The sequence below is a fragment of the Eublepharis macularius genome, chromosome 11, assembly GCF_028583425.1.
Source record: "Eublepharis macularius isolate TG4126 chromosome 11, MPM_Emac_v1.0, whole genome shotgun sequence".
NCBI lineage: Eukaryota > Metazoa > Chordata > Lepidosauria > Squamata > Eublepharidae > Eublepharis > Eublepharis macularius.
Window position 1 is genome coordinate 59,352,616 of NC_072800.1, and position 26,927 is coordinate 59,379,542.

General features: G+C 41.7%; 1 protein-coding gene across 2 annotated transcripts in view; it reads right to left on the reverse strand.

Moving 5' to 3' along the window:
• The window catches only part of UMAD1 (UBAP1-MVB12-associated (UMA) domain containing 1), a 68,764-nt gene that overhangs the window by 41,374 nt on the left and 463 nt on the right, over positions 1-26,927 (reverse strand). For both annotated transcript variants that reach the window (XM_054991562.1, XM_054991563.1), the window contains exon 2: positions 23,553-23,634. In XM_054991562.1, coding sequence (XP_054847537.1) covers positions 23,553-23,634 — 82 coding nt within the window. The remainder of the gene's footprint in view (positions 1-23,552; positions 23,635-26,927) is intronic.

Genomic DNA, 26,927 nt, shown 5'->3' on the forward strand with positions numbered 1-26,927 from the left:
AACTAAAAACAAAACCCTTGTATCCATGTGATTGGTACTGTCATTGGAATCTTACGAAGACTGCACACAATATCATCCTAGCATGTAAATTGTATATATGATGAAATGGAAATAAATGTTCATGCTACTTAAAAAATTATGCAGCTAATAATTATCAAATTAGCTTTGTTTAGCTCTGTCAAGATTAGCAACTGCATAAAAAAGAAGAAGAAGTAGAGCCCTGAAGGAAAGATCTGAAGAAACAGGTTGGGTTGGATCCATAGATTCTCCTTTATGGAGTGATTTTCTTTGAAATAAGACTTCCCCAAATGGAGAAAGACTTAGTGGAAAAGGGCACTTATATCCAAACCAATGAGCGGAACTCTTGAATAGCAGGGAAAAATACAGTCAGAGTAACTGAACAGCACACGGTATTCATTGGAAGAATGGCGTAATCTTTTTTCCTGGGCGATGCTAAGATGAGAACGCATTAACATTATTTAAAGCACAATTTCTTTCCTACTGGACTAGGGCTCACTACCAATCCTCAAGATGTGGCATTTCATCTTTGAAGGAATCATATCCCTATCTCTTTATTTAAATATTTTTATACTACTCAATCTCTGTACTTAAAGAGACTTGCAATAAATCTTTGCCTAGCTCCAACAGATAAGCCAGCAAGATCTAACAGCTTGGTGAAAAGAAGATGAAACCAAGATCAAAATACGCTGTTTTGGCTAGTTTTGCTGCTATGTAGCATAGACATTTTGCATTCACACAAAGGATGTAAATATACTGGGGCACAGAAATAAGTTTTGGGCTTGTGTGTTTTTGCTCACAAACTTCTGAGCAGGATCTACTCATCAATTTTTGCCAAAAAAGGGTAGACAGATTGCATAAACGAAGATTGTCCATTGGCAATTACTCCTGTGGACACTGGTTCCCACTGAAAGTTTTACATGGACTGGGGAAGAATATTGAAGTCCAAGGCTTTCTTCACTTCCATCCGGCTTAAATACAAAATTTAAAAACTCAGTTCACACAATGTTTCTTATGTATCAAATGAATTATAGCCTGTTTTCAAATACAAAATTAAGGCAGGAAATGATAATTTTAAAAAACAACAGAAAACCAAAAATAAATGACTCTAATGATTTTCTTTGTTTTATATCTTTTAAAACCTTTGTCTTTGGACCTTTAATCCAGCTCTTCCTTACTTTACCCTGAACTTATACCTCTATTCACACAAGAGCTTCAGGTGTTCTCTACTTTACTCAATTAGCACAAAATATAGAGCAACACGGTAAGTATAGCAGCAACAAAACACAATTTCCCGTGCAATAACAATGTCTCCCTATTTTATTTACAGTAGTTGCATAATTTAACAGAAAACTATACCACATGTAACCAGTCCTAGGAAAAATTATTTGGCAGGCGTCATATATGCTCCAAAGTCAATACATAAAGTGTCCAGTGCTTCAAGTGCTCTATTAATATTGCAACAGGTATTAAAGTGCAAATGCTTCCTAGCACCATGTACACACTAATTCTTTCATTCAAGCTCGCCTTATGTTCCAACTGGAATTGGGTATAGTCCAAGATTTAGTTCCAATAAACTGTGTAGTAGACCTTTGCGTGTATTCTTTAGGTGTACATTGATAATTCTGTGACATCAGTATTCTAACGGAAGGTCCAGATCACCATTGTATCTGTTTCCAAGCTCTTTCTCAAAGAACACAGTTGTCAGGGGTTCATGCAGCTACCACTCCATACTAGTCATCAATTTTCCAATTTTCACCATTTGGCAAATGGTGAACCAGTAATATGGGAAGGCTAGATGGTAGTTTCAAAGAACAGTCAGAGCATGAGGGTAGGTATGAGGTAAAAAAAAAGGATCTTTCTTTTTTTAAACAAAAGTAAAATTATTTATAAGTACATAAGTGTGATTGCTGCAAGAGGTTTTTTTTAGAAAATTTTTATTGGTGAGTATACTTTTCAAATTCAATACATACATTCCCTCAATATCTAATTAACCCTATCCCCCACCCTTTCCCTCCCCCCTCTCTATCGACTTCCAACAGCTTTCCAACCCTTACCCCCTCTTATTACTTGATAATTCCCTTAGTCTAAGCACATTCTAATTTTTTTTTCAGGTATTCTATCATATATATCAAATATCCTATCAATATAACATGCTTCTATCAATTATACTATCAAATATTCTATCAGTATAATATACATCTATCGATTATACTATCAATATAGTATAAATCTTATACCCCTCAATATAGCAGACCAGTATAATATAATATAATATAATATAATATAATATAATATAATATAATATAATATAATATAATATAATATAATATAATATAATATAATATAATATAATATTCTTTTAAACATATATTCTATCAAATATACTATTGTCATTATAATATGTATTAACACCCCTACTGTGCGCCCTGCCACCAATGTGGCACCGCACACAGCACCATACTGCACATTCATTATATAATATACAATCTGATCTACCAACATAATAGTATATATAGTATGCCCCATCAGTATATTTATTTAACTATTCCCTTATTCATATACTCTGAGAAAGGTATTACTTATCGTAACCTCCCTATCTTATTCTTTAAAAAATCAGTTCTAAATTTCACCCCTCTTCTGCTATGTTATAATCCAAGCTTAGATTAAAATAGATATAAATTCTTAATGGTAAAGTCACTTCTCTCTTCTGTTTAAAAAGTCTTATTTCAAAAGTTCTCAAACTGCCACAGTTCTCCTTTCACATCCCATTTTTTTTCCAAAAATTGTTTCAGTTTCGCCCAGTCCGCCAAATACTGTCCCGGATCCAGGTCTTTAAATTTTCTTGTCATTTTATCCATCTCTGCCATGTACAGCAATTTGTAAATCCAGTCCTCTACAGTAGGTACTTCTTGCACTTTCCATTTCTGCGCATACAGTAATCTTGCTGCAGCTGTCATATAAAATAACAATGTTCTATTTTGCACTGGAACATTCTCCATTCCCAAGTTTAGTAGCAGCAGTTCAGGGTTCTTATTTATTTGGGTTTGTAACACCTCATTAATTACTTCTATTATATCTCCCCAGTACTGCTTCGCTACTTCACAAGTCCACCACATATGGTATAATGATCCTTCGTGCTTTTTGCATTTCCAGCACTTATCTGACATTTTAGCATTCCCCAGCACAATTTTCTTCGGTGTTAGGTACCATCTGTATATCATCTTGTATACATTTTCTTTAATATTCGTACACGTTGTAATCTTAATTGTATTCTTCCACAAGTGCTCCCATGTCTCCATTGCTATTTCTTTATGAAAATTTATTGCCCACTTCACCATCTGTACTTTCACTGTTTCATCCTCAGTGTACCATTTTAAAAGTATCTTATAGATCTTTGAGATTTGTTTCTTGCCTTCTTGTAGCATTACTTCTTCCAATTCTGTATTTTCCATTCTTATTCCTCCCCTTGAACAGTCCGATTTGTAAAGATCCCTTATCTGTCTGTATTGAAACCAACTATAGCAAGGAGACAATTCTTCTTGTGACTTTATTCTTAATGTTGAATATTGTATTTGTGTTATCTCCTTGTAAGTTAAACGTTGCTGTTCGTTCTCGACAGTTCTCGGGTCTATTACTTCATACGGGACCACCCAAGAGGGGATTTGATCTTCCAGATACATCTTATATTTCTTCCAGATTGTGAAGAGGCTTCTTCTAATATAGTGATGCAGAAATAGAGAGTCCGCTTTTATTTTATCGTACCATAGGTATGCATGCCATCCAAATATTTTCTTATAACCTTCCAATGCCAGAAGCTTGCGATTTTTCAACGTTATCCAATCCTTTATCCATGTCAAACAAATTGCTTCATAATACAGTCTTAAGTTGGGCAGTTGCAAGCCACCTCTTTCTTTCGCATCCTGTAACACTTTCATTTTAACACGTGGTTTCTTGCCTGCCCACACAAAATTCGAAATTTTTCTTTGCCATTTTTCAAATTGTTTAGAGTCTCGGATAATTGGAATCGTTTGTAACAGAAACATCACACGAGGTAGAACATTCATTTTTATTGTCGCGATTCTGCCCAGCCATGATAAATTCAACTTGTTCCACTTTATCAAATCTCTCTCTATTTGTATCCAATTGCTGCAAGAGTTCTGATAAGTGTATTGCTTTCAGAATAGTACTTAAGTTTAGTAGTTTCAAAAATAATTATATCCAGGTTTGAAGCTAAAATTCACAGACTCAGACACAGAGACTAATTTTTCACACAGATCTTCACTGACAGAATAAACTAACTTCTCATCAACAGAGAGATGGATTTACTCAGATCTTTTCACACAACTTGCCTGACCTAGGTAGAATAATCTCTCTCAGACATATAGCAGCTTACCAAGGCATACACACGGTTTGCTTGACATGAACAGAATTAAGCTCTCAGGCTTCCACACAGTTTGCCTGATCTAGCCAGAATCCTTTCTGAGATATACAAAGACTGACTTAACCAGAATCTCCTGTCTGGTTAACTTTCTTTCATAAGCACTTAGGCTTCAACAGTTTTCCTGACCAGAATGAACCTCTCTCTGAGATATACAAAGGCTGACTGAATACCTTAGCTCTCTGACTAAAAACTGAAGTTCACGTCTCCTTCTAGAGTACAGCTACCGTCCACAATCACAACGGACCCCATCCACCCATCCATCTCCCCTCTTCTTTCCTCAGAGGCCTGCATCAAAACCCTACAGTAACATATATTCAAAAAACCCATATTAACAAGTAGAAATAAAATCCAAACTTTTTACATTCAAAACATTACACTGTCAACAGAATGAACTGAATTCTAAGAATTATGTAAAGGAAAAAAGTCTTTAGAGATCCTTTCGAATGGCTAAGAGTCTGAATGCTGTGATCTTCAGAGTTAAGCAATTCTGCTGTGGGGCCACCACAGACAACCAATACACTCTTTTCCCATTGTGAGAAATTAATAGTTTATTACTGTCCAGAACAAATAGCATTTTTACTGTCCCTTGCTAATTATGCTTCATTTGTGTTTTTCATTACATTTCACACAACGTTTATTTTTCCACTTTGTATTTTAGAGCAGCCTATTTGTACGAATGTGCATTTATGTCCAACATTATCTTGTCCTATAGACCAGATCCAATTGCCTTGTTTTCAAGGTAATTATTTGCATATGTATCACACACACATGATTAAGGATGGGTACAGAGTAGATGGATATTAAACTGGCCCAAGACTTATATGCCAGTTTTGGGAGAGTTGCCAAAAAACACAAATGAGCACTGATACAGTGAACTTTAGTTCACTGTATCAGTGCTCATTTGTGTTTTTTGGCAAGTTTGGGTGGGTGAGCATCTTTGATAGCCTCTTTTGGTTTGAGTTTTGGGAGAGTGTCTTATATATGTTATTTTAAGACATATTAAATTGAACCCATTCATAATTTTCTAGCTGATGCTTATAGGAGGATTTCAATTAGCAACACTATTTCAAGTTTTTTTGTTAAAAATAAGTTCAGAAATGATACGAAGCTCAATTTTTAAAAGTTAAGGTTAATTCTCTTAGTCTTCAAACTAGTTGCATCTGTCTTTAGTCTTACAAGCCAATATGCTGCTCTCTTTCCTTATCCTCATCATATCAGATGGTAACCAAAGCAATTGCCCATAAGCAAAATGGAAACATCAGAGAGATTTATATGCTTACCCACGTAAAAATTAGACACAGGTACAAAAAGGCACTCATCAATTCCCACTCCCAGACTTCAAACTCCCCACCCTCATCCCTCTTGATGAAACGGACCTTTGGACATTTACTGTGAAGGGTCCTTCTCCTCTGAGGAAAGGAGGACATCTTGATGGGTGATTCCAACCCTCTAGTGAGGGAGGCAGGAACAGGTTTTCTACTTCCTGTCTTCCTAGTGGGAGTCACCCTTCCTTTCAGTTTTGGCAACTCCGTAAGCAGTTATAGCATCATAACCATGAATATGACACTCTAGAATGGAATAATAAGGAGAAAGGTGAGAACAAACATGTTAAAGGGAAACATCAGGACAGGAAGTAAATTTGTCAGGCAGAAGAGTGAAAAGACAATGACTTCAGGAGGGGAAAGATGTCCTCCTTTCCTCAAAGGAGAAGGACCCTTCACGGTGAGTATCTAATGGTCCATTCTCCCTCTGAGGCGGAGGACATCTTGATGGGACCTCCCAGAGAAGTGTCCCTATTTTCTGGGTGGGTCATTGTCATCTGGTCATAAAATATGTTGTAATACTCTTCTGCCAAACGCTGCATCAGCCGAGTCATAAGTGTTCAGCTTACAGTGTTTAACAAAGGTAGATACAGATCACCAAGTAGCTGCCTTGCAAATCTCTTAAATGTAGCATGTCTGGCAAATGCTGCGCTGGTGCAGCACTTCATATTGAGTGAGTAGTAATCCTAGCTGGTATGTCTAGTTTTTGAATTTTGTGTGCTTCGATGATGCATGCCTTGAAGTTACTGCTAATGGCAGATTGAGACATCCTTATTCCTTTATTTGGTGAGGATAGAAAGATGAATAAGGAAGCTGTTTTCCAGATTTGCTGTTCTATAAAGAAATGCTTTTAGAGTAAGTCTTATATCCAGAGTATGCCACATTTCTTCTTTGGGATGAAAAGTATTTGATCAACTGATAGTAGACATAATTCCAGTGATCTGTGGGAGAGATCACTTTTGATATGAAGGTAGGATCTGTTCTCAGGACCGCTTTGTCCTTGTGTAAAATACGTAGCTCAAGTTAATTAACAAGGTATCAGGTTCCGATACCCTTCTTGCAGATGTAACTGCGGAGAGGAGCAAAGTCCTCAAGCACATAAGAGGAATTTCCTTCACTGGCTCTCGAAGAGGTGTCCAGTATCAGTATACATTTTCCAAGTCAGAAATTCCTGTATGCATTTTCCAAGTCAGAAATTGGTGAACCTGTGGCAGATCCTTTAGTGTGATACTCTGAAGGATCTGCCACAGGTTCACCAATTTCTGACTTGGAAAATGCATACAGGAAGCTACATATGTGAGCATACAGGGAGCTACATATGTGAGGTGTCTGGACAGATTCAGACTCTAGTACCGTGGCAGTACTGTTGTTAAGACTGTGACGTGACATCTTAAGATTGAGGCTCTGAGACCGCTTGCATGACCAACCTGTAAGAAGTATAGAATGGATCTGGTTTGGGGTTTCATGACATTAAACCCTTTTTCTTTTGCATCTCCTGCGAAGGCGTTTTATGATGTATTATATATCCTGTTAGTGAACTGTCTCCTACAGGCCAGTCGCATGTTGGTTACTTCTTGAGAATAACCTAAGCCGAGAGAGTCTCGCTCACTCTCCGTGCAGTTAAATGTAGCTATTCCAGGTGTGGATGCGGAACTTGGCATCGCTGGAGCATATCCAGAGATATTGGAGAAGTCAGTGGTGGAAGTGTTGACAGCTGTTGAAGAGCAGAGAGCTGTGGGAGCTGAGGGCAGTAGGGTGCTACCAATATGATTTCTACTTTTTCTGTTTGTTTTTGTTCTCCTATCTTCCTGATTGGCTTCAGGAGAATTGGAGTGGTTGGAAGGCAAACAGCAGAATGCTTGGCCACTATGATGTCAACGCATCGGTTACTCTGGGATGGAAACACCTGGTGTAATTGGTTGACATGCTGTCTGTTCTGATTAGAACATGTTCATCTGGTATTTGTGGTCTGAAGTGTAGTAGGGCTAGATAAATTGCCCAACGCTCCAGTAGGTTGACAAAGGGTATCTTCTCACTACTGGACTATCAACCTTGCACTGGTGGATCTTCTAGTGCAGCTCCCCATCTGGACAGACTGGTATCCATGGAACCTGTTCCATTACTGGAATGCAGTGTTGCTTACCTTGCAGAAGGCTGATCAAAGCCACCATATGAGGCTTTAAAAAAATAAATATTATTATTTTATTTATTTATTTATACTGTGAGGGGGAACTGAATGGAAAGACCTTGCTTGTTCATAATTTGTAGTTGGAAGGGTCTCAGAAGTCTGTAAGGGTCTTGTATGTAGTTGACCTCACTGGATGGCGTCAATACTCAGAATCAGTATAATAATAATAATAATAACATTCAATTTATATACCGCCCTTCAGGACAACTTAATGCCCACTCAGAGCGGTTTACAAAGTGTTATTATTACCCCACAACAATCACCCTGTGAGGTGGGTGGGGCTAAGAGAGCTCAAGAGAACTGTGACTCGCCCAAGGTCACCCAGCTGGCTTTGTGGAGGAGTGGGGAATCAAACCCGGCTCTCCAGATTAGAGTCCCGTGCTCTTAACCACTACACCAAACTGGCTCTCAGACCCATCAGTTTCACAAATGTCATCAATAAATATCTGGCCTTGATGATCCCTTGTGACATCTCCTTTCTCTTCTTTGCCACTGCTTCAATTAGGAACATACAATTGTGTGTTGTTCTAATAGGGCTTCCAGATGTTCTAGTCACTGTTTGGATTATAAAGAACTTCTCTGTAAGTTGATCAGGAACTGTAAGCTTGTAGGCAAGCAGAACTTAACCTGATCAGCAAGTCATCCAAGTAAGTGTGTAGATGAATGCTTTTCCTCCCTTAGCTTTACAATGGGTTGATCAAATTCTTTATGAAGGCCTTCGGTGCCCTAGAGAGGCCAAATGGAAGTACTCTAAACTGTAGATGAAGCCCCATTGCAAAGAAATGGAGGAGTCTTCGGCGCTTGGACAAGATCGGAATGTGGAGATATGATTCCATTAGATCTAGTACAGTAAGGTACTCCTTGGTGTAGGTCGGCCCTGAGATCCATGAACAACTGATGCCAGGGTCTGAACCTGTGTCCTTCTGTATGCAAGGCAGGTGATCTGCCACTGTGCTATGGGCCCTCCATTAGTAGGGATTCTGTGATAGATCTCATTGTCTCCAAACTGAGATGCCTAAGTTTTATGAACTCGTTGAATATTTTAAGTCTAATATCACCTTCCAATCTCCGTTCTTTTTGGCAACTGTGAATATGGTGTACACTCCTTTTCCTCTTGTCCTGGGGGAGTGGAAGCATGAGAAAGGAGGGATGCACTTACCTGTAACAAGAGTGCTGTCTATTTGGACCGAAGAATTCAGAGTCTCTGTAAAGTCACAGCAACAGTCACTATGAAACACAGAGATATCTGAAAAAGTAAACTGAACTCACAAAAATACATAGCAAATAAACGTTAGTTCTTAGTGAGCCACTGGGTTTATCTTTTCCTACAAGGATGCAATCTGCTATTAGAGATGGTCAATGGCCTCAAATCAAAGCACTTTGGCCCATACCCTTTATGCCCTAGGATAGGGTTAAACATGTTTCATGCTCCCTTCAAGGGGGTGGCAGAGAGATCATAATGACCTGTTCATCAGTAGCTTAAAGGAAAAATTGCAACAGAGAATTCTGGTTCTTACATAGACTAACAGTTTATAGCATTTGCTGTCTACAGAAAGTGAAATAGAGATGAGGTGTGATTTAATCTGTAGATTCTCAACAACAATAATGACCACTGGAACTAAGAATATATTTGCTAAGGGTTACAGCAGTGGCCCTGCCAGTAGCCAATTCAATGAAAGTTTATTCATCAAGGACTTCTTGTCCCAGGGCACCTTTCTGAGTATAAAGATGGTTGTGTTTATCTAAACCCCAGCTTTCAGCCCCAGTGAGGGCTCTAAGGCGCATACAACATTTCATATCTTTCCATTCTAGCCACACAACAAACCCACAGGTAAGCCAGGCCTAGAGAATGCAACAGGCCCAAGGCCACAGGCAGGTCTCCCAAGGAGAATGGCATGAGAATCTGGATCTCCTATATCCCAGCCCAACACTCCAGCCATAACACCAAACTGTCTCTTGTTAGAAATGGTGTCATACAGGAAAGATTCCAGACATAGGATGAACACAATTGCAGCAAGAACTGTCTCAGCACAGGCAATTGTAACGCTGTGGAGTCTGTTTCATGTTTTATGTTGGTTCCAAGACACTAAAAACTGGAGCAGTTCCACTCCAGTCCAGGGTTTACTCATGTCTATGTAAGCTGTCTGAAGGCCTGCTAGGCCTTGTGCTCTTTTTGTTTCTACAGAATAAAGTTACTCTGTGCTGATTAAAAGAGATTGAGAACCCTGGGGAGAGCAGGCCCCATTCCCTGGAGGAAAAAAGGGCGTGTAGGCATATATGGAACCAACAGGGAGAAAAAACTTCACTATCTGCATACGTTTCAGTTTCCCTTTCTTTTTCTGGTAAAGGTTTCCTTTCTAGCTGCCTCAGAGGGCCTGCTAGGATTCCCTTTGTAAGAAATGTCCTCTTCCACAGTTCCCTGTTTGCGGGGTGGAAGGCCTAGAGGAAGGACCAGAGGGAGGCCTGTCTCTTCCCTCAGCACTCTGACAAAAATTGGCAGTCTGAGTTTATGTAATCAAGTTTAGGAAATCTGGAAATAGCATTGCAGTGCCTGACCCAATTGCTTTACTCACAAGTAGACCATCAGCAGCACTGGACCCTGGGGCCATTGCTATTTGGTGCTCTCACTGGGTGCTGCGCCTATTGATTGCTTTGGATGTGGGAAACCACTCCGAAGCCACCTCCTGGTCTGTTGGCAAGGTTGCCAGCATTGGCAAGGCCAGAAATGGCTACGTGGCTTTCTGAGGTAAGATAAGCTAGCTTTTTAAAATAAATAAATAATTTGTCTAATGACATTTAGGAATTCCTGAGGTGCTACCATGGGTCCCGATCCCATCACATTACTCACAAGTAGCCCTCCTTTGTTCTCCATGGGATCTGGAGGCACGAATGATTGTTGAATCTCAGACTGGCTTGGCTGCCCCGCACTGGGTCTTACGCCATTAGACTGGCTTAAGGATGTGGAGAAATCCACTCCATAGCCGCCTCCTAGCTGGTTGGCAATGTTGCCCTCATTTGCAAGGCAAGAAATGGCTGCCGTGTTTCCTTTGCCCACAGAGGAATAGCGCCTTTTGTGCTTCTGGTGTCTTCGCAATATGAGTGGCTGCAGCTGCGGCTTCCTCGTGGTTTGCCCCACTGTCTCTGGGATTGTTGCCAGGAAGCAGTGGTGAGGGGGGCTTCCAACTCTCCTTCGGCGAGGAATCCTGTTGTGATGGAAGAGCATGTTCTGCTGGTCCATGATTCTGTCTTGGCGTGAAATGGCCGCCACAGCCAAAGGAAGGAGAAAGCTTCCCCTGCAAGCTTTCTAAGCAGGCGTGCAGGGAGAAAGAGAATAGCAAGGAGGTAGAGTAGAAAGGAGTAAACAAGGCAAGAATCAGGTTCTGAAAAGTAGAAGCAAAGGAAAGGAAGAAAAACAGTAGAAAGGCAAGGCAGTGCACAGATGAAGCTGCTCTCCCTGTTGAGGCAGGAATGAAACTGAAAGAAAGGGTGACTCCCACTAGGAAGACAGGAAGTAGAAAACTTGTTCCTGCCTCCCTGACTAGAGGGTGAGAATCACCCATCAAGATGTCCTCTGCCTCAGAGGGAGAATCAATGTTGTTTTACACTTGGCTGTGCTGTTAGAAAAACTGTGGTGTCATATGCCCAAACCAGCAATAGGTCAGCTAAAAAATATCCTGGGCACAGAAAGGGGAGCATCGGATTTTCTGTGAAAAGGCCCTTAGCCTACTTGACTCTAAAGCAGGCACATGTATATATCTTTCTAACTTTATGATGATATTCATGGGAGTAACTCTCAAGAGCCTTAAGTAAAATCTTTAAAATAGGAATATTCCTGATACATATTTCTCTTCTGTTATCTTCAGAAGTCACAAATAGGGCCATCAGCTGGTTGTTATGTATACACGCATAAATCTGAGAGAGCTGATGGCATACTGACTAAGAATAAGCATGACTTCCATCAAGTTATGCCTCTGTCAAACTCATAAGGGGACTAAGGCAAGTCAATTCTTCAAAGATCCCCCCATCTGCAATGAATTCCAATTCAGCAACATTTACATGACCCTTACTCCCTGCACCCTCTCCCCCCTTCCCTCACCACCTATATATCTCTGGCCAATTTCTTCATACCCTCCATGCATCTGATGAAGAGAGCTGTGGCTCTCGAAAGCTTATGCTACAATAAAGTTGGTTAGTCTTAAAGGTGCTACTGGACCTTTACTATTTTGCTACTGCAGACTAACATGGCTAACTCCTCTGGATATATTCACATTAAGAGTATTCCAGCAAAGGAATCGGTTGCATAGGGATGTGGTGGGTTCCCTTCACTGGCAGTCTTCAAGGAGTGGCTGGATGAATACTTTCCAGCAATGCTTTTGGCTGTTCCTGCATTGGGCAGGGAGTTGGACTAGATGGTCTGTAAGGCCCCTTCCAACTCTGATTCTATAATTAAACAGAGCTCTACATTGCAATATTGTAGCTGCACCTTCTCCTGGAAACTTCTACTTCCCTTTCAGATCACTGGAGAGTCACTTACCTGTTAAGTCCTGCTCCCTGGATGAATCTTACAGGCATTTATAGGGATCAAAATATTCTTCTGTTCAGTAACCTGATACAGACCTCAGCATGTGGTGAGTTGATCTCCAACATTCATATGATAAAGGATATATTTAGAACCATATCAATAATAGATTATTAAAACCTGAAGAAAATGGAATTAAAATTGCTGTGATTTCACTCCAGGCAGGTCCAATACATCAGTTATTGAATGGAAACAGAATATTAAAGTCCCTAGCTACCTCCAGCCAAACATACAGTATCTGCTTACTTTATTTCTATATCCTTTTTATGTCAGCATCAGAAAAGGCATTCAAAACTTTTTAAGACTGCCACCTTCTCTCCCCTGCCAGTTCAACTGCTGTTTTTCAACTGTCATATTCCACAAGACCTGGAATCTTGGTTCATACAGCTTTGAATAATTTATAATCACATCATTTTCCTTAGCCGCCTCCATACAATCAGAGATCCCCTTTATCCTGACTCTCATCTCCTAAATGAAAAACAAAAATAAAATTTGGCATTCTTTTTAAAACCATAAATTAACACAAAGCGCACTGTTAAATGATTATTTTATGGACCAACATTCTTACTTATAAGGAAAATCAGCACTATGCTCACCATCCTTACCCATCTATATATCCATCAAAGTTGTGTCCCCCCAAAATCTGTGTAAAATACTAACTGTAATAATTTATTTGTTTTACTTGTTTTTATAACCATTGATTCTGGACCTTCAATTCACCTCCTCCTTACATTACCTTAAACTTTACCTCACAGGGGCCTGGTCACAACCAACACTCTTTTTACTTCCACTCACACAAGAGCTCCAGATGTTCTCTACTCTGTTCAGGCTTTTACCATGAGAACACCGTCCCTTTTTTGTTTGTGTGACCTATATATTACTGCCTTCCTGATTCCCCCCAAAGTTTTCCACTGCCACCAAAGGCTTTTGCCTTAAACCTCCTCGGTTTAACTGGTAATACAGGAAGGCTTGCTATAGATGATAGTTTGAAAGAATGGTCAGAGCACGAGGGTGGTTATGAAGTTTAAAAAGGGATATTTTTTTACCTCAAAAAAGGGATCTTTCTTTCTTAAAAGAATTTATTTATAAGTACACAAGCATGATGGTTACAGAGTTTTGATAAGTGTGTTGCTTTCACAATAGTTCTTAAGCTTGGTAGTTTAAAAAAAAATTATATCCTTGAAGGTACATTCACAGACTCAGTCACAGAGACTAATTTTCCACACAGATCTTCACTGACAGAATAAACTACTTTCTCATCAACACAGAGAGAGATTTATTCAGGCCTTTCCACACAGCTTGCCTGACCTAGGTAGAATTCTCTCTCTCTCTCTCAGATTTACATCAGCTGACCCAGGTGCACACACAGTTTGCCTGACTTAGCAAGAATAAAACCACTTTCAGGATTCCATACAGATTGCCTAACTTAGCTAGAACTATCTTTTTCTGAGATACCCAAAGACTGACTGAAAACCTCTTCCCTCAGCTCTCAGTTCACTCCACCTCCACCATCCAATGAGATTACACTTCATACACCCATCCAGCTCCCTCCTTCTTTCTGCAGAGTCCTGCATTTAAACTCACAGTAACAATTATTGAAAACCTCATATTAGCAAGCAGAAATAAACTCCAAATTACATACATTTCATGCAAAGTATTACACTAATCTTGTAGTTTAACCTAACACTGACACAGAAATTTTTATTCAAAGCTTATGAAGACTAACCAAAACTGATCTGAATGCTAAACTGAATGTCTTTTCCAGAATCTTAGCAGAACCTGTATATAATTATTTGAAAATCTCTTTTGAACTGGATGTTGCTGGTAGACAATGCAAAGCCTGACTAGAAAACAGATATAGCTGCACACTTACTGGCTAAAACTAGAAAGAATAATGCATGCATAAAACCAATATCTAAGAAAATGTGTATCATTTGATGTTTGCCCAGGTTTCTTTAATGTGCCCATTGTCAAAGACTGGAAACAGTATGCAGAATAAGGCTTTGTATAGTAAGGATGCAGTCACTCTTACAGAATGTGATGAAGAGTCTAGGGGAGGACATTTCTTTTCATAGAAGCCTCTGATGTGAACTACCATAGTTTTGGCAGCTGGTATGGTAAGCCAAAGTTTTTCTAAAGGCAATAGTGCCATTTACAGATATGATAAAGAGGAGAAAAGAAGAGGAGAAAATCTTGGCACCAGTTAGTGACTTACTTTGGGATATATCCAAGATTAAACTGCAAAAATGCAAAGTATTCTAAGAGCATACATTGAACTAATTTTTGTACATCTATATGAAGAGGCTGTCAGGAAACCTGATATGTCATCAATGTGCTGATGATACCAGTTCTCTCTCTCCTTTTTAATAAATCTCTGGGGATGCAGCAACCATTCTGAATCAATACCTGGCAGCCACAAGAGGTTGGATAAATTAAAACCTAATTTGAACAAGACTCAAGTAATGGGGATTGTGGACAAAAGTAACCACAGAAGAGGTATATAACCTGCTCTGGACACAGTTTGACAATGTTTTTGGATTCATCATTGTTACTGGATAAACAGGTCACAGAGGTGGCCACTGGCCAGGAGTTCTTAAGCTAGTTCACCAACTGCAGCCATTCCTGGAAAAGGCAGACAAGGCCATTGTCAAAATATGCTACCTAAATAACTGTAGCTACATTATCAAGCACTTGCCCTTTATCATTTTGAGCAAAATGATTTCTATCTTTGGCAGAGGAAGCTTGCCTCCTTTCATACTGCCCAACCACTAGTTAACATCTTCTCTACCAGCCTTACTGTCTGTATAACCAGTTGTAAAGGTGAGCAAGGGTGGACTGGGAAGCAAAAATGACCCTGGAAAAAGACCCTGCACTCTTATCCACAAAGTGATGGCTGCCAATTCCTGCTAATCTGCCAGCTTCCACCTACCTGCCTTATACAGGGTGAGAGGCAGCTGGAGAGTTTCTCCCTGGACAGTGGCCCACCAGGACTTTCCTGATAGCTTTAATGGCCAATCTGCCCCCAGGAGGTGAGGCAGATTGTGACCAGGCTTCTTCAGTGATGGCATGAGACCTTTGGAATACCCTCCCTCTTGAGGCTTGTCTGACACCTATCTTACTATTCTTCAGGCAATAGGCCCAAACGGGACCTGGCTTTTAATTGAATGGCTCCATCTTTTGTGGCTGTCTTTATGGTCTGCTTTCAGCATGAGGACTTTTTAACGAATATTTAAGCTGCTAGATGGTCTTTATAGTCTGTTTCTTAATGATAATTCTGTTGTTTTTATTATTTCATTGGTCTGGATCTAGTCTAAATTGGCAATTTATCAATGAGGCTGGATCCAACCTACTATACTGATGTTACTTTGTGAGTCACCTCAAGCAGGTCTTTGAAAAGACAGCATATAGAACGAATGCGTTGGTTAAAAAAACAGATCTTCTGAGGAATAAACATGTGTAGCCTAAACCATAAAGGTCAGAGATATCTGCTGAAAGGGCTGCAACCTCTCCTCAGATTATGTGGGATCCTATTGTAGTTTGCATTAATATATCTCAAACCACACAGGACAGGATTCTGCCAAATTCCTGCTGTTGCAAGAGGGGCAATCTTGCACAGTTCCCCTTACTGCAGCCCCTATTCCATGCGGCTTTTTGTTCATGTGTATCCAATATCACATAGCTTTTGCTAGGATCACTGGGCATTGCCAGCATATAATGGGTTAGATTCACCAATCCATTAGAAGACACTGATTGATGTGGATATGTCTCATCCTCCCCAATCCTTTCTGATCCTGGGAAAGTTGATTCCCAGGGTCACAGGATCTGCAATAAAAGGAAGCGGCTGACTCACCAGCAAGCTGGGTTGCCACCTGGGGCCGGACGGAGTGGAGGCGGGACGAAGAGGGGAGGCGGAGCATCCATCCCACGAAGATCCAACCACATGGTCAGCGCCATTGCTGTTCAGTTGGCATACCCCCGGCAACAGCCGGGTGTGCCCCCACTGGGGCGGTCCTGGATAAGATGCAGGGCAAATTCTGGCTGATTCGCCACCTTCGCGCCCGGAAGGAGCATCAGTGAATGAAGCAGTACCAGCAGCGCTCGGCACAGCACGCTACTCATCGTTAGCCACACAGTGACCTAGGGGCAGGCTCGCGGCCAGGGCGCCACCCGGGGTCTGATTCCACGACGAGGGTGGGTGGACATGGCCACGCCCAGGGACCGCGCGGGGCCACGCGGCCGTGAGACCTTCGGCGCATTCCACAAAGGGGGCGATGGAAGACCGGTGTGCCCCTCAGTCACTGCTCATGGCCTGGGATCTCCGGGGCGGTGCTGGGTTGGCAGAGGAAAGACTCGGGGCCAGGAACCCGCAGGCTGCCCCCTGATTAGGGGAAGGGCCGGCCGGATAGGATGGGTAGGCGTTCCAGCCAGTAGTCGACGGCGAGAGTACAGAGCACCAAGAAAGTTCTCTTGGTGGCGGCAACCAAGCAGTGGCGAGTCAGGGACAGGCAGACGTTTCGCCCAGAACGCGTCAAGCTTCTGGTGAGCAGGTCAGTTTGGCGGTCTGCAGAGCGAAATCGTTTTGGAGCTCGTCATATTCCTCGCTTCCAGGGGATAGGCTCGTGCAGATGGCACCTGACACAAAGCAGCGCATCGATCCCTGCCCGGAGGAGCTGGGAAGCGGGGGAGCACCGGCAGGGCTGGGAGGAGGGCTGAACTGACTGTGCCTACGGCCGGGCGGGCCGGCGGGGCTGCACTCACGGCCTTCCTCTCGGAGTGGCCCGGCCAGGCAGGAGGGGTCATGCCAGCAGAGGCCCCGTGGGAATGCCCGGCGCAAAGGGGGAAAGGCATGATCGCACCTAGGACCATCAGGCTGCACACGGCAGCTATCTCGCATTGGCGGGCGACGGGCAGGGCAGAATCAGGAGTCAGCTTCGGGCCAGTGGGGCCTGGCGGGCGGGCCTGCCGGGAACACATTACAGGGATGCCCGGCGACCTATTACAGCTAACGTCTGGCAGGTCACGTCAAAACAGCCGGGCGGGTTAGGCATTCACCTCGGGAAAGCATGCTGTTTGAGGCGGCCCTCAGCCTCACGTGCGGTGGGGACATGCCGCATTAGCGAAGGGGCGGTGGCCTCATCCTGGGGCCAGTCCAACAGGGCGTAGTGCTGGCAGACGTGCCGAGCAAGGGGGCGCGCGAGTGGTCAGGTCCAGCTCAAGACCGATCCAACAGGGTGCGGAGCAGCAGTGCGGCTCCATCACGGAGCGAGGAGCGCCCCCGCGCTACGGGGGGGCCTCTTGCCCAGGGCAGGCAGGCTAGGACACAGGGACAGGCGCCCGGCCATTGCAGGCCTGCTGGCTAGTCATTACCATTCGCAGCAGGCAGGCGAGTCAGCCTTCGAGCAGGGGGCTTCCCGCGAAGGGCAGACGGGCCCCAATCAGTCTGCATCGGAGGAGCCACCGCAGCAGCAGAGGGGAGCCTGGCCTCTGGCAGGGCAAGGGTGCGGGCAGGTGGACGTCCCGAGCCTACCTGGGGTATGGCAGGAAGGAGAGTACTAACGTTATGTGTTCAGCTGCAGGCACGACTGCAGGCATGGTACCCCTACCGCGAAGAGGCTGCACGAATGATGGACAGCTGGAGTAATAGCGAGAGCAGCGCAGGCGGAGGGATCACCAGGGCTGTTGTGCCGGTCGCCTTCGGGGGCCAGGGAGGAATTTTTCCCTCAAGGAGCCAGATTGGCTGAGGACACTTGGGGTTTTTGCCTCCATCTGGTCATCAAAGTTGGGGCCCCCCGGGGGTTGGGGTGGCTCCACCTTTGTGGTTACAGCAGCTGGAGCGTTGGTGGGGAGGCGGGCCTTTGGCCTGCCTCCAGTGGCGGTTTTTGAGGCACTGGGCTGGATCCCAACAGGGTGAGCGGGCCTGCGAGCTGCTCACCCCGACGGATCTGGAGGCACGGGTCGCCAGGCGGGGCCGGCGACGGAACAGCAGGTGCCATGGTGGCCAGCGGGAGGCTGGCGGGTGATGCATCGGTTCGACAGTGAGGCCTACGATGCCAACGGGGATCCAGCCCAGATGCCAGGCCAATGCTCCATATAGCTGTAATCAATAAAGTTGTGGCCATTTATAACCCACACAAGTGTCCGGTGTGCTTACTTAACTGCAACGCAGTCCAACATAGCCCCTAGGTGGCAAAAGGAAGCGGCTGACTCACCAGCAAGCTGGGTTGCCACCTGGGGCCGGACGAAGTGGAGGTGGGATGAAGAGTGGAGGTGGAGCGTCCATCCCGCGAAGATCCAACCGCATGGTCAGCGCCATTGCTGTTCGAGCATCTGCAGGATCAACATGCACCCTCCCACCCTCTGCAATTTCAGAGCTTTTGAGGGGGCTGTCACAACTTTAGGGGTTGGCGGGTTTTGAGGCATTGGGCTGGATCCCAACAGGGTGAGTGGGCCTGCGAGCTGCTCACCCCGACGGATCTGGAGGCACGGGTCGTCAGGCGGGGCCGGTGATGGAACAGCAGGTGCCGTGGTGGCCAGCGGGAGGCTGGCGGGTGATGCATCGGTTCGGCAGTGAGGCCTACGATGCCAATGGGGATCCAGCCCAGATGCCAGGCCAATGCTCCATATAGCTGTAATCAATAAAGTTGTGGCCATTTATAACCCACACAAGTGTCCGGTGTGCTTACTTAGCTGCAACGCAGTCCGACATAGCCCCTAGGTGGCAACTATTAGTCATACTGTTTAGGGACCCATACTAAGAAACTGTACGGATGGAAGAGAGCAATTTCTCATCATTCCTCCTCTACGTACAGCTCCCCCTAGCCAGATAAACTCAAGAATCAGCTTTCTGAGGGTCAGAAAAGACTGGGGAGGGGGACAAGGGAAAAATCTGCAACCGTAAACCTGTGGATTGCCAGATCCAACCCTAAAAGTCTATCTACAGCTAAGTTATGTGTTATATTAGAGAGGAATGCAGTTTTATGATCTTAGATTTCAACATACTTAACAAACTCTAAGATAGCAATGTGATAATCCAAATGTTCTTTCATATAAGCTATACTGACTGCATATACAAAATAGCAAGCTATATGATATGCTGAGCCTAAGAACAGAATTTCAAGGAACAGACAATTGTGTCTACAAAAAGCTATGCCAAAAATTAGACAAAGCACTATTCAAACTCTCGAAAAAGCAGTATTTAACATTCTACACCTAAGAAACACACCTGCGTATACTAAACATCATTCAGTTCTATTGTTCTGTAACCTAATTCGCTTAATCTGCATAGGAGATGCTGACTGAGCTCATTCAGCCAAAACACAGTTATAGTCTCAAAGTTAGCCAACACGTATTGTTAATAGTATTAATACAGCACAAGGCTGACGCTTCTAGTTATCTACATTGTTACATCCTGTTATTTACTTTTTCTTGTACGTCATGCAAATTCTATTTTCTGTGTTATGCTGCTACTATGTTACTTGTAGCAATCTTGCTTTGGAAGGAAATAAAATACAAATCAGCACGTGGATTTTAGGGGTGGCAATTTCATAATTATTAACCAACTGAAAAGGGGCGTCATATTTATGCAGCAGGTTAACTTCTAAAATATGGATTCTACAATCCTGAAACCTGCAGTAGGGAAACTAGTTAACCTGATAATTAACACTTTATTCAATTTAGCAGAAAAGCACATGAGCATGAAGAAAGATGCCATCTAATGATGTAAAAGCATACTGCACTTTGTTTTTGTGTAAAACCAGCACCCAAGAGGATTATTTTGCCTCTGTGCTGAATGAAGGGGTAGCAATTATCTCCTTATGCGACTAGAAATCATTGACACTGGAGAGGATTGTTTTTCTGGTCTCCCTTTATCCATCTTGCCCACTGAACTCAAACTACAGTAACATGGACTCCCCCCCGCCCATTATTTGCAAAATAAGCAAGAAAAAGAAAGCCACAAGCCTCACTTCCAAGATTCAGCTAGTATAAAGACAAATCTATAGTTAAATTCTGAACGGGCTTTATATGGAATGGTTCACGGGTTCTATTAAATACACCAAAATACATGCATACATTCCAGGATATGTATATTTGTTAAGCAGAAGAAGCTGTACAGCATGTGAAAGGCAAAGAGGACATATGGCAATATAAAATAGGAAGAGTGCTAATAAGAATCTCAAATAAGAAAACTATGTGCTTATTTTCTACAACTTTATCCATGAGGACAATACGTAAGGGTCTGTAAATGACAATGATCCCATGGGTTGAATCCAAACTGTGAATGAGACACTGTTTAAGAAAAGGATCTTTGCTGATCTCCTTTTTCTGTCCTCCACCCCACCCCTCAAAGCTGCTGCTGTTGGTGAAAACCATCCTTTCTTAATTCTTCCATGAACAAAACAAGACTTGACACAAAGCCAGGAAAGACACAACAGCAACCAAGTTCCCTCTTAAGCAAGGTTTCCTAACCAGTTTTGTGTCTTGGTAAAGGGAATTATAATGAATGCCAATATAACAACATTTAACCATAGTTAAGGCAACACACCTAACATCTAGCATGAATTTCAGAGGGATTCTCCCCAATTATACCAAGAACTTTTGCACCAGTGCTGGGTGTTCCTGAAATGATCCAGTGTAGACGGTCATACTCCAGTATATTTTAATCCTTCTTTTTATCGGTTATTGTTGTAATGTACTTAAAAGATAGAAGAGGTTTTACAAAAATGTTAAAAATCTGTAGGCTTTTAAAAATACTAAAACTCTCTGCATGAGCAGGATAATCTATATGGTAAACTCTGCCAGACATTGCAGCCAAGGTGTGGAGACTGCCACACAGAAGCAGCCTTCAATAGGGATAAGGTGTCACACAGGCGAGCTCTTATTCAGTCTGCTAACTGATAAGGCAGAGTAATATCAATTCAGAACACTCCACAGGAAAATAAGACAGAAGAAAAAAAACACTGCTAAAGTCAATGCTGACTCCTTTAACATACTAGAAATTCCTACTGTATTAGATATTATCAATCAACTACAGTTATCAAGCATAACTATATGAATAGCAGATAGTACAGCTGAACACAAACAAGCTACAAATGGGGGGAAAGCTAAAATTCCATTTAACTGCATGGAAAACAACTTTGGTTTCTGGCTCTCCTACTAAGTGAAGAGTTCTTAAAAGTTTCTTGTTTGGTATATCAGCTACAGCATACCCAGTGGGATGCACATGAGAACGCACCCTCTTGAGCACACACACTCAGGTACTAGGTGACTTTTACTGACAAACAACATGCAGCAAGAAATATTACTATTTCATTCCCCAGGCACAGGATTGGAATAGATTCCACTTTCTCACCAGAGGAAAACTCCACAGAGAGTTGGAGGATGACGCAGCCCACAAATTCTCATGAGAAAGAGTTCTGAGAACTTGCTAACTTACTAGTTGACAAAGTCTCACCCAACGATTACTGAAGAAGAAAAAGAGTGTCATTCCTCAGGGAGATAATGTAACGGGCAAATTAGAGATGGAAACAATCAAGTAGTGGAATACTCCCTGTTTACTCTCTTGAGTCCGTGACTGAGTTGTCATTCAGAGCAGATTCTATACTATATCTAGATCTCAATAAAAACAAAGAAAGACATAATAGCCTTGTCACGGTAATCCCTATGCAAATAGGGGCAATGCAATAGGTAGCAAGAATCTCATGTCACTTACAACCCACTTTATTTATTTATTTATTTTATTTTATTTTTAACACGCCCTCCCAACAAGCGGGCTCAGGGCGAGGTACAACATGGATTTAAAATACAGCTTAAAATCAATTATAAAAACAGATAAAATACAGATAAAAACAGATAAAATACTGTGCCCCTTCCAGGTGGACTCTCCATACCCCTTGTAGAGGGAGACCGGTGGAAAGCTCGGCAATGATGGGCTAAAATTAGCCTCCACCATATGCCTGGCGGAACATCTCCATCTTACAGGCCCGCCTAAATGATACAAGATCCTGGCAGGCCTGAGTGTCCAGACAGAGAGTTCCACCAGGTTGGGGCCAGGACCAAAAAGGCCCTGGCCCTGGTAGAAGCCAGCCAAGCTTTTTCATTTTTCCACTTGCCAAACCAGTGCAGTTGTTTATCTTATCAGCTGCAGCTGTAACAAATTATACATTGGCAGCACGACAAGACCGGTTCGTGTCCGAGTGTTGGAACATCTTTCTAGGATTAAAAATAGAGTCATGGAAGCTCTACTGGTTGAACATTTCTCTCGATTCCATACCAGGGAGACAGAATTAAAACTTACAACATGAATGTCACACTGGTGTTAGACATGTAACACACGGTCTAGATATTGTATAATAATTTACAGTCGTTTGGTTGGAAATGTATGAATGTTTCGTTGAATCATTTATTTGTATATTCATACATTTGTAAGAATACTTTGGAAGTGAATATAATTTGTACTGAGAGCTTTGTAGCTACAGTAGTCCTGTGAGTTTTTCACTTGGGTTTGAGATATAACATATATGTTATATGTTATATAACATATAACATAAGAGTTTGGTTTATTTTGTACCTTGGGATTTTTGTGGTTTTTACATATAAAGCCAAGCATTCCACTACTCATTACTGAAGTTCACTGGGTTCAGATTGAACTACCTCAAAGGCTTGAGACAATACAAAGGAAGAGGGGAGAATCACGTGCACCATTCTGAGCTCCTTAGAGAAATTTTAGGGTAAAAAATGTGATGTGGCTGTTGTAAGGGACCCAGGAGGACTGGGTAAGCTCCTGAGTAGCAAAGAGCAAGGAAGAAATAAACTTATACCAAAGCTGACCATTTTTCCAAACAAATCTCTGAATTACTACTAGATGTTTGCATTTACTTTTCAACTCAAATGCCTTTCAGAATTATTTTCCAGATATTTCATAAGGTCCCATGTTTCAACAGTACACAGAACCAGTTCAAATATCCAGAAAATCATGCTTATTACTATCTTAGAAACACTTACCCAAGAAAACAAATCCATCTGCTTCTTTTTCATTCACCAGTATCTTCTTAGTATCCTGGCTTTTTCGGAAGAAGCTGAACATCTTTGTAAAACAAAAAAAGAGGGCAGTATGGTTAGTAACCTTTTAAAATTAAAGAACTAAAACATGTCAGAATTCAAAGCAAAAGATCAAAAAGGAGCCAGTATAGAAATGGCTATAGCGGAGAAAAGGCTAGGAAAACATACAACTTAATGTTGCTGATAATTGACATGTTGATCAATGATCCAAAACATTTTGTCAGTCCAAATACTGGTTGTCCTATATTATGAAGAAGCACACACAAGGTGTATGTAAAAACATACACAGTAATAAGTAAAAACATACACAGGAGCACCCTGTGTAATTGATTTAATGCCCAGGCAAAAAAAATTAAACATGGTTACTGGCAACTGTTCACTCTGATAATTTACCTTTCTGTAAAGCATCTGCAAGATACACTTTCAGTGCCATGAAAATTTCATGCCATACACTTTGTGTGTGAAAAACCTTGTCTTAATATGCATTTCACTCATTCTGAAAGAGAAAACACTTCATACATTTTTCCAATGTTTCTCCAAACTTCCATTGAAAAAATTGATAAAAAGTCCTCAAGGAAAAAAATGGAAATGTTTCTGAATTTTTCAAGGCCTTCACATCTCTAGTCCAATCACATCTCATTAATTTCAACAGGTAGACCACAGATTATTTGATTAAAACGCTATAATTTGGCATAAGGAAAATAGGCTCCAATTTTTATTTACTGACTCCATTTATACCCCCCCCTCTCTCTCCAATGGGAAACCAAGGAAGCTTTCATCACTCTCCTCTCCTTCATTAATGACACTGAAAAAAGTTCTCATATTTCTGTTACAAGAAACAGAGGCTGCAGCTACATGCAAAAACTCCAAAATACAACCAACCAAATTCCTCCCCCTGAACCATCAGCAAAACCCCACAGTTGGATTTCTATTTATATGAACGGATTTTGGATTATATTTATTGTAACTGATTGAATATTTATTTATTGTATTTTTGATATTTAATTATTTAGTGAGGATTGTTATATGTGAATGTATACACCACTAACACTTCATGCACTATTGCACTTTTAAAAAATATATAAAAATTTAAATAACTGTGAAAAAGCATATAGGCCAGAGGGAAAATTGTAAGCAAGCCAACAGTGACAGCAGCTTCTAATAGCAGTTCAATTCTAGCCTCAGTAGTTGAGTACACCTTAGGCAAACCTGTTCCAGCACTCCCCCCCACCCCCACCACGATCTACAAGATGGGTCTAATATTAACTAACCTTAAATGGTTGTTTTAAGGAATATTGCAATTATATGAATGAAGTACTATGAACATTTTAAATCACCATATAAATCATAAGTACTGTTATTCTCTTTGTGAACATGTGGTATATACCCACTGGAAAGCCAAACTCAACTGCAGTGTGCATGTGTGCTTTACGACGTCATTAATTACTCATTACTGCATACGTGTAAAGCACAGTGTGTGAAAGAATCTCATAATATATGAAGCAGCAGTCCTCTGTGTCTTACTCAATACCCCCATAAAGCTAAGCAGATTGTTTCCAGATTTTTTTTTCCAGAACTGCTTCATCACAAACAGGAACTAACAGATCTTTGCTGTATTTCGTCTCCCCTCCTTTAGTGGCTGACGCCATCTAGTTTTTATTTGCCAGTATGTGGCTACATCAATATCCTTTCTATAAATAAACATTTGTACTGAAAAACTGGAGTCATGATTCAGAGTAGCAGTGTGGCATGAGAGGGATGAGAGGAAGGCTACACAGGGGGATGCAGAAGACAAAAAAAATGGACATGGGACAACAGCGTTTGAAAAAGACTGCAATCTAGGCACTGGAAAGAAAATTTGGGCCTCATTTTTATCTTTGCCATTATATAGTTTGTAAAAACCACTTGCCTGCACCAAGAAGCAAATAAGATCTGCTTGGAGTGATCAGGCAACACAAACAAATGTGGTCCCCTTCTCCTAGAATACAAATGGCTACTACAGACAGCTACTGCAAATATGTATGATCAACACAGGGCTGTATTATTCATAAGGCTGACTACGCTGAAGTCTATGGGCCCTGCAGGGACTAGGGTCCCATCAATTTTTTTTGCTGAGGCACAATTAACTGATTCTCTTATATAACCTCTATTCATAAGATAATTAACTGCTTCCTTATTGAAATGAAACAAATGGTCTCTTATATTAAAACAATTATCCATAAATTATATATTTTCAATAAATAATATAAATTTTATTCACTTCAAAATATTACAGTATTGAACAATTATACTGTGAAAATGTGCTTTCCTGAACAGTTTTACTTGCGCAATAAAAATATTTTAAAAATTGAGAACAGAATCCTTCAAGAGACCCTCAAAATGGATATAGGGCGATGTACTGCGGTCTAGTGCCTACTGGACCAGGATCAGGCTGTCAGCTGTAGTGGGGTGAAAGACTGACTTGCTGGAGGGGACCCAAAATACCTGAAAGCCTGGGGGCCCGGCCATTTATTAATATAGCCCTGCAAAGAAGCTCCTGGAGTACAAAACAACTTGAAGAATATATTGATTTTGACTGTTGGGGTGCAAAATACCTGAAAGCCTATGGGCCCCACCATGGATCAACATACAGGAAAAACAACAAAAAGGTTTTGTAGATGTGTTTGAAGAGCTATTATAGCCTATAAGCAGTGGAAATACCAGACCATAAACTTTATTCTTGGGCCAAAAAGTATCCAGTGTCAGTGGAAATAAAATTCCTTCACACAAGTGCTTAAAAGCATTTTCTATCCATGAGTAGTTGTTTAGCAGTAAATCCCACTGTTTTCAATACTATTCGCTTCCAAGTAAATAAGATTAGGATCACAGTACTAGAGAGCCAAACTAACCGAGGATACAGTAGACAAGGCTACGCTTGTTATGTCCCAAACAACTTCGCGTTTGTTTTGCCATGCCTAAACGAAGTGAGAAAGTGTGGGTGTCACAGTATATCGAATCTAGAAAAAATCCATCTTGCGATCTTTCTACTCACGAAAGCAGTTCCGGCAAATTAGTGACAGACCTTAATTGGGTACACCATTTCCTGCACAGGGGCTCTTACACGTATGAGGACGGCTAATATCAACTAATTGCTGACATGAATAGCTTAACGTCTGAACCAAACCCACATAAACGACTGTAGCAGATGCATTCTTGATTAGAAAAATCACAAGATTACTTTTTTCTATTTAGGGCAGTAGCCAATATCATACACTAGTTTCCACGTAACGTCAGCTCCAATCGCACGCTTATTCGGAAACACGTCCCACTGAACTGAGT